The sequence below is a fragment of the Talaromyces rugulosus genome, chromosome III (assembly GCF_013368755.1).
Source record: "Talaromyces rugulosus chromosome III, complete sequence".
Lineage (NCBI taxonomy): Eukaryota > Fungi > Ascomycota > Eurotiomycetes > Eurotiales > Trichocomaceae > Talaromyces > Talaromyces rugulosus.
Window position 1 is genome coordinate 3,126,470 of NC_049563.1, and position 8,990 is coordinate 3,135,459.

An 8,990-nucleotide genomic window follows, 5' to 3' on the forward strand; every position below is an offset into this window, starting at 1 on the left:
GGCAAGCTAAATAAGAACTAGCTGCACTCGCGACGATAATCACCAACTATTCCCTTTTTATCCGCCACAGCCTCGTGCCACTTCTTGCTTTCTTGCGGCCCTGATATTAGTTGCTGGGCCTGCGCGCATTATCAACTCGCTCTCTGATCCTGTCTCTGCGCTCACCACTCCTTCCTCCAGCTCGAGGGAGGCTCAAGAAACATTTTCGACCGTACCTTGCAGCTATTCCACCGGAGCCCTCAGCAGCAACTCCGGAGTCGCTCCTTTTCATCGCCTCTTACAAGCTCTCCGTCGTCTCCCAATGTTACTCGGCATCGGTCTTTTCTAAGCGAGAACAGGTCGCGCCCAGTTTCTGCCGATTATACATCTCTCAGGATGGCTTTTGGATTTGGTGGCGGCGCAGGGTCTGCGCAAGCAGAATCAGGTCCTGAACTGCCTGAAATAACCACCTCTGTATGTTTAATAGTGGAAAATTTTTTGATGGTTGGATGCTAACCTCAACTCTCTTGCAGGATGTTGGATTTCTGGGAGTCGACAAGGATTGCAATATTCGTTTTCTTCCAACACCCTGGCCTGCCGACGCCCTTCCTCAACCAACCAGCTCCTTATTGGCAATATCGTCGACGAATGGGTTAGTGGTAGGTGGTGGTCCAAATGGACTTGTTGTGTCTACGACAAAGGCTGTTCGCGACGCCATTTCAACCCCAGTCGATGGCGGTGTGAAAACAAAACCTTTTGAGCCTCAAGCTCAGATTGCATTGCCCAGCCGCCCGACACACGTCGCATTCTGCGCTGGAGATAGTGCGCTGGCTGTGTCTACAGAGTCGAATAACCGGCTTTTCGTCTTCAATACTACTACTCTTACGCAGGGGAACGCTCAGCCACAACTGTCTATCGAGACCAACGCAGCGCTTCGCACTTTGGTACCAAACCCGGCCTCAACAGACGAGCAGCTTTCTTCGCTTGCTGCTTTGGTTACGGTAGATGGCAATCTTCTGCTTGCTAACCTCAAGACTTCATCCCTCGTGAATGGTTCTTCGGGGCCTATCTTTAGGAGCGGGGTGGCCTCTGTGACTTGGAGTAATAAAGGAAAGCAGATGGTAGCTGGCCTTGCAGATGGTACCTGTGTTCAATTGGATCCGCAAGGCCAGGTCAAGGCAGAAATCCCGCGTCCACCAGCGTTGGAAAGCAATAAACACGGTGAGTTTACCATCATGGATCTCTCTTGATGCGTCCCGCTAACAGCAGTTAGTTTCCTCGTTATCGTGGCTCGAAAATAACATATTCTTCGCCGTCTATACGCCAAATGAAGCACAAGACGAGAATGGAATGATTCCATCTTCGGATTTTTTCATAATTCAACGACGCCAGAACGCTCCATTTTTGTTCCAGAAGCTGCCCGAGGTCTGCGCACCATTCGGACTCAGTCGAGCACCAGCATACCATTTCATTTCCCGGTTTGCCAATTATGAGCCTGGCTTGCAGGATGCTTTGGTCCTTTCGTCCACTGCTGCTACTGATCTTGGCTTGGTCACACGCGCGAAAACACCACTCAAGGAAGCAGAAGCAAACACTGCAGGCGTATTCACATCGACTTCAATTTTGGACGACGTCAAACAGGCTACACTACCTTTGAACGACGATGCTACGGACACGTCTACCATCGGTATTGGTATTGACTTGTCCGCTACAGAGAAGGTGACATATGATATAGAGAGAGAAACGCAAACGCCACAGCCCAACATAATGGCTCTAAACAACGAGGGCATACTCATGTCGTGGTGGTTCCTCTACATGAAGGCGGTCGAGGCAGGCACGCCCTATACTGCCGGTCCGCCGACCCAAAAAGCTCCTGCCCCCCAGGCACCTCCGGCTCAGGGATTCGGATCGCCCCAGACCTCACAATCAGCATTCGGCCAGCCAGCTTTTGGACAACCCAGCTTTGGCTCTGCAGCCCAGCCCAGTGCATTTGGAAAACCTTCTCTACCAGGTCCAACTCCTGCCTTTGGCTCTACGTCAACTCTAAGCGCTCCCCGCCAACCCGCCTTTGGGTCACCCTCGGCCCTCGGTGGAGGTACAGCATTCGGATCAACAACGCCCATGAAGCCTCCTGCGCCGTCCTTCGGAAGCCCTTCATTTGGAAGCACTGGAACGCTAGGGCAACGAGGTCCCCAGATTGCACAAGGTGGCTTTGGCGGGACAACAACATCGGGTCCAGCGTTTGGCCAGGCCTCAAGCATAGGTGGTAAAGGATTCAGCTCCTTTGCCTCGCCTGGTGCAGCCCAATCCAATTTCGCCATGGGTGCAGCTGCTGGTGCTGGCAGTGGATTTAGCTCTTTTGCTAGTAGCGGATTCGGCGGCCTTGGATCCAATAAGCCAGCCGAGAGTTCATTTGGGCAACAAACAACACAGTCTCCATTTGGGTCTTCTGAGGTTAAGTCCGCTTTTGGCGCTCCCCAGACAACGATGGATGCCAAACCTTCTTTTGGACTCCCATCAGGCGGCTTTGCTCTCGGCTCCAGTTTCAAGCGAGATGACAAGGCGGCTGAAGATAACGAACCTGCACAAGCAAAACCATCTGGTCCTTTCTCTCTAGGTTCATCATTTGGCAATCTCTTGGATGAAGGCTCTAATAAGTCTAGTCCAGTCGAGTCAATGGATGACGCTGAAGATGCGGGGCCACAACAACAGCAAAAGCCGCTGTTTGGCCAACCCTTGGCTTTTAACACAGCCCAAAGCTCTGTCACGCCACCTGCTAAGCCGCCTGGCTCTTTGTTTGGTGCCAACCCCCAATCGACTGCCGCATCCCAATTTAACCGTCCTTCACCTTTGTTTGGACACGGGAATGGAACGACTAGCTCCACAAGCCCTTTGTCCTCGCCTTCGGAAAAAACTGTTGTCCCTAGTATGTCATTGGCAAGCGAGTCGAGCATTGACCAACCCCTTCCTCCGGACGCCACAAGTCGGACCGTCTACGGACCTGGAGATACATCAGCCTCGTCGAATGTTTCCAAAAGCTCATACGATGACGCTCCTTTACCACCCGATCCTGTCCACAACAAACCCACTCCAACTTCCAAGGCCGAAGCGGCACCTCTTCCACCAGATTTCCTCAAAAAGCCCACGAAGAAGACCACCGAGCCAGAAGATGCCCCGCTGCCTCCTGATTTCTTAGCGCCGCCAAAGAAGACAGCAGAAGACGCACCCCTGCCACCCGACTTTCTTCCTAAGCCAAGGAAAAACAAAGAAACTGTCGAAACACCATCACTGCCCAAAGACGAATCTACCATTACGCTTCCAGCCGGGACAGACGGTTCGGATGGTGATTTTGAAGATAGTGGTGAAGAAATCACCCACGACGTCAGTCCTCCAAGTGAACCAGCAGAGAGTGAGTTCAAGACTTCTCCTGAGAGTTCCTTTGGAGGCCCTTCTTTGAAGAATTCTACAGGCGGCCTATTCACCAAAGTATCGGTGCCCGAATCCAAGACACAGCCACCAAGCTCTAGACCTTTGTTTGGAGAAATCTCACAGCAGCCCAGTTTCCTGCCACCCAAGCCTCGAAACGCGGACAGAACCCCTCGCTCGCCCAGTCCTGTTAGACCAGGATCAAAGAAAGATTTCCTTCGCCCCGACCCTGTCCGTTCCATCAGTGCTCCTGGTGGCCCTGGGGGGTTCCGTAAGGCGACCATTGGACGCCCACCAGCAGCGTCGAGGTTTGAGGAGCCGCTTACTCAAAGTGATCTCATTGAGGAAGAAGAATCTAAAGCAGCAGCGGCCGAAAGCAAGCGACTTGCCTCTGAAACACAAAATCTGTCCTCTGACGACGAAGAAGAGACACGACGAGCGGAGCTGGCGCAGCCACTTTCTCCAGTGCCAACTCTCGATCCATTCATGCCACGACAAGAGTACACAGGGGAATCGCTCAAACCCGGTATTCCGGGGCAAATTGAACGACTTTATCGAGATATCAACTCCATGGTCGATACACTGGGCTTGAATTCACGGTCTATTTCGTCATACCTCCTACACGAGGAGCAGGCTCGTAGCTCCAATGGTGATTCTTGGAAAGAGATTATGCTTGGTGACACGCCATTGGATATTCTTGATCAGGATTTATCAGTCGCTGACATTGAGAGCATTGGCCAACTCCTGGGTTCTCTAGAAGGCAGCCTTGAGGAGCAACGTCTACAGGGAGTGCAAGAGAAAGTAAGCGCATGCCAACAACTGTTAAGTCACGATATGATAAGCCTCCGTGATCAGTGCGCTAGTATTCAGAGGACATTAGACTCGTATACGGATACCGTCTCTATTCGCTCACAACTCCTATCAGCGGAGCAGGAGAGTATGCAACATGACCTGAGAAAATCTTGCACGGAAATCCAGTCAAGGCTGGCAAATTTTGAAGAGGAGATATCTCTCTTACGAGCAAGGATTGCCGATTCTTCAGGGTCCACGTCTAGACATGTGACTAAGAGGCCTACCGTTGAAGCCGTGACATCTACAATTTCGACTATGATGGGCATGGCAGAAAGCAAGAGTGGTGATATAGATGTCCTGGAAGCGCAGATGAAGAAACTGGGCTTGAATCTCCAGAAGCCAAGCAGCCATGAAGATTCGCCAATTTCGACTCCTGCCAAAAAGATCAGCTTTCGGGTACCCGAAACCCCTGATTCTGACGGCCCTCGCAGTTCTTACCACACTCCTGACTCTAGTAGTCGGTTTCGGTCCAGCGTGTCCGGCTCAGCAAGACACAGTCGGCTACGAAGTGTCACTCTTGAACCAGACCTTTCTACCGAAGCCGGCCGCGAACAACGAAAAGCACGCACTCGACGCCGGAAGGAGGTTCTTGGATACCTAAAAAATGTCGTTGGGGAAAAGCCGATCAAGGTGCGGACTATGGACGACGTGTAAAATGGGTTTATTGGCCTGGAATGGGGGGCTTCAACTCTTGTTGTTGCTGGTGTTGTTTTGAAGAAATTTGCCACTAATATCTACTACTTTTGTTGTTTCTAAGTTCCAGTAGAGCCACGATGGAGCATTGGGGTGGCGCATTGGCGCTTGTATATAGTGTTACTGTCGATCTTCTTATGAACTGTCCGTACTGATAGGGCCATGTTTGCTATTAAAATATACTGAGCCACTACTTCATTAATGCTTGAAACAGCTCTTCACGAACACGATATAGATATTACACGCTAATCCTCATATAGCATAGTGTCGATTCGCCGGCGGGTTTTTCCTTGTGAAGAAACCGCCCGAGCGGGCCGTTCAACATTCAGCCCACCTATCATCTCGGTGCTGAGTATCGTGTCGCACTTTCAAGACTCGATTGTTTCAGTAGACATCCCTCTCTCTGGGTGTCCAATCTCTCAGTGCGTGGTCTCGCAACAAGCACTGCTAATAGAACCGAAATACCAGCCTGGCTGCCCGGCGTGCGCAAATCTATGAATACTGCGGGCGGACCAACAGCAGATCTGCCTCTTAACAGTGCGTCATTTGATCTATACACGGATTCCAGATGAGCTTCCTAAGAGGAAATTAGACTTTCTCCATCTCTAATTATCATTACTGGGGCTGGATCTTTGATATATCCGCTAAAGCGCAAAGAGGCGCATCGGCTCACGCGGTACATTATTGCTGTGCCTGCACAGTATATATACCATTAAATACCACCAAAGAAAAAGAGAAATGACTCCCCCAAAAGATGCACCACAAGGGTCTGTGCGTAGGCGGAATCGAATGATCACATCGTGTTTGGAATGCCGTCGACGAAAGCTCAAGTGTGACCGTCTGCACCCATGTACGAATTGCTCGCGAGGCAATCGCGATTGTCTCTTCCTGGCGCCGTCGCTTGATTCTGTGGCACGCTTGAAACTGACAGAGCTCAAGGAGCGCGTGGGCTCGCTGGAGCGGTCTCTCGGAGAAGAAGTTGCAGGGGCAGCAGCAGCAAATCGTGGCTCATCGGAAGCGAGCACTGAGTCGCCATCGGATTGGAATGTCCCGATTAAAGAAGAGCCGACTACTGGCTTCGGGTACGATGGGCAGATTGTCCCGGAGCCATCACGTCTAGCCTTCTTGGATGCGGCGTACGATGATGAAAATGACGATATGATAGCTGATGTCGGCATTCAACTAGGGAAAATGCAGGTCACGGATCGAATTGGCGGCTACGTCCGGCCGCGCATTGTTGATGAGGCTTCTGCTAATCTGAAGGGGCCATCCGTACCCTTATTCAATGATGATGTCGAGGATGGCAGCGAACTGTCCAAGCTATTAGAACTTGCATCTACTGGGGCACCGATTCCATTCCTTCAACCTGGGCCATCATTTATTAGTCCCTGTTCGGATATGCTACTAGGGTCACCGATGAGTGATGCCAGCCTATTCGATTTGTTGCCCACGAGGGCAACAGCTGACAAGCTTGTGCAACGGTATTGGGATGCTTGTCACCCAGTTGCAAGAATACTTCATCGGCAAACATTTGAAAAGAAGTATGAAATTCTATGGGACAGTGTTAGCCAGGGGATAGAGCCGCCTCCATCCATTCAAGCCATCGTATTCGCAACCCTTTTCACAGCAGTCGTCAGCATGCCAGCTCCTGAAGTCGTGCATCATTTTGGCGTCGACCGACAAGGTCTTATTAAAAGATACCAAATAGGTACCGAGACCGCTCTTGGAAAGGCACACTTTTTGCGAACTAGCAAAACCGAAACACTTCAGGCATTCGTCATGTATCTGGTGAGTTCTCTATGTCATATGTCACTGATCAGAAACCTGACCTTTCCCAGATTCCAATGTGCCGGGATACCATATCTAGGGCGCATTCCGCTTTGGTCGGGGCTGCTGTACGACTCGCAGAATGCATGGGCATGCACCGGGATCCCTTGGAGTATGGCTATGGGCCGGTGGAAACTCATATCAGGCGCCTGACGTGGTATCAGCTGTGTTTACTGGACATCCGAACGACAGAAACACAGGGACCCCGTGTAATCATTCGGCCCGAAGACTTCTCGACAAAGCTACCCTTAAATATCAATGATGCTGACCTCATGGAAGAGTCTTTTGAGGAGGCTACGGGATGGACAGACATTACATTGACTCGCATACGCTTCGAATGCCAGGAGATGATGCGGGTTGTGGTCATTGACCGAGCTCGTCTGGAAAAGAAAGAAATGAACATTACTACTGCTTTTGGAAAGATTGAAACATTCAGAAAAACGATGATGGAAAGATACGGGCCCATTGTCAACATCGCCAATCCGACGCCAATTCAACGAGCTGCATCCGTGTTACTGTCATTCCTGATGAATCGTTTACCCATTTCTTTGCTTCACCGGTGGTACAACAGTTCGCGAAAAATGCCGGACCGCCTCACTCAGATAATTATAGCGGCAGGAGCCCAGCAACTAGAAGATGCCGTGGTATTGGAGACATCGCCTGATCTTAAGATATGGTCCTGGTATAGCCGTGCATATCATAATTTCCATATTGCCTTTCTCCTTTTATTCGACATGAGTTATCATCCGCTGCGTCGGGAAGCCGATCGGATCTGGCGCTGCTTGGACTACGTGTATGAGATTGAACCGAACCCACAGCTAAAGAATCCAACGCGACAAGAGATAATCGAAGATCGACGGAGGAAAACTCATAAAATCCTTAGTCAATTTCGGGATCGTATGCATGTTTATCGAACAATAAGGAAAATAAAGCACTCTGAAGACGTCAATGAGATAGAGCTAGGGAAATTTGTCCCACCGAAGAAGCCGCAAGAGGCTTCATCCGAACTAAAAGACCTACAACTGAATATAGGTCCCATGAACTTTTATCCAAACATGAAGGGAGAAGTGACTCATCAGGGATCTGGCGATCAGTACCAACAAGTGTATGGCCCTTCTGCATCCAGCGGTCCTTCACCAAACATACAACCACCACCATCAACCCATAACCCATACGAAACCATGTTACCCTTAAACCAAGGCTATGAACCAACACACAGCCGTGAAACCCTTCAGCCGAATTATATATCTGGTCCTAGAAATACTTCTTCCCTTTCTGATAGACCATGGGCCGTTCAAGAACGGTATTCACCCAATTCCGACGATCTCCCGATGTTGGATATTGACTGGGTAAATTAATCTTCACACTCTCTCTATTTGTCTTAAGATTGACTAACGACTTTTCAAGACTGAATGGGACAAAATGTTTCCGCCTCACCTCAATGATGGAAATATTGATCTATCTCCACAGTCTATCTATGATAGAATACCCAACATCGTAGACGCGAATATTGCGCCGACGACAATTTATGCACAGTTTGACGCCAACCAATTCGATAATATCAACGTGCAACCACATTATCATTAGGCCAGTTGTGATTGGATGACCAAAATACGATATATCCGCGGCTATTCACACTCAAGCTCAAGCGTAACGACAACATTTGAATATTATATGACTTGTTACATGATTGTATCAGAATACGCGTCCTCGCCGTTTACCATGAAATAACAAAATGACAAAGTATGTAATCTGGTGGCTGTCTGCGGACTATAATATGCGTTGTGCTAATCCTTAAGCTTTATCAGAGACACGCAAGTCGTTCACCATATTCTCTGTGTTATCTTATACCATCTTGATCATTAGCCGGGCTGGATTTTGAAAAATTTCCCAATGAATTGAGACACACTCGTTGGGCATAAGGTATACAACAGATAGCCCGATACCTTTGTCACTTGGTGTCTTTGTGAAAATTCCCAGTTATGAAAATTTTCAATGTCAAGTCTATGCTAGAATAGAACTTGGAAATTATCAAGCAAGGTATTTTACAATAACATCAAACACTTACATGTACACGACGTTATTACTCCTAGGTATTTCGCAAAGATGTTGATTGAATCAAAACTGTAAACATACTAAGAGTCTTTGACCAGTTCAATGGTTAAGAGGGTTATAGACAGTAAAATTAGGGCCGGTGCCCCTATCCAGACGGT

General features: G+C 49.3%; 2 protein-coding genes across 2 annotated transcripts; both read left to right on the forward strand.

The window, feature by feature from the left end:
* Nucleotides 1-375: 375 nt before the first annotated feature.
* On the forward strand, nucleotides 376-4,911 carry TRUGW13939_05945 (uncharacterized protein; the record flags this gene model as incomplete). Its single annotated transcript, XM_035489103.1, has 3 exons — nucleotides 376-453; nucleotides 513-1,200; nucleotides 1,253-4,911. The coding sequence occupies 3 exons, from the start codon at nucleotides 376-378 to the stop codon at nucleotides 4,909-4,911; spliced, it is 4,425 nt and encodes a 1,474-aa protein (XP_035344996.1).
* A 777-nt stretch (nucleotides 4,912-5,688) lies between these two features.
* On the forward strand, nucleotides 5,689-8,364 carry TRUGW13939_05946 (uncharacterized protein; the record flags this gene model as incomplete). The annotated part of the gene is made up of 3 exons (XM_035489104.1): nucleotides 5,689-6,738; nucleotides 6,789-8,126; nucleotides 8,185-8,364. The coding sequence occupies 3 exons, from the start codon at nucleotides 5,689-5,691 to the stop codon at nucleotides 8,362-8,364; spliced, it is 2,568 nt and encodes an 855-aa protein (XP_035344997.1).
* Nucleotides 8,365-8,990: the final 626 nt, after the last annotated feature.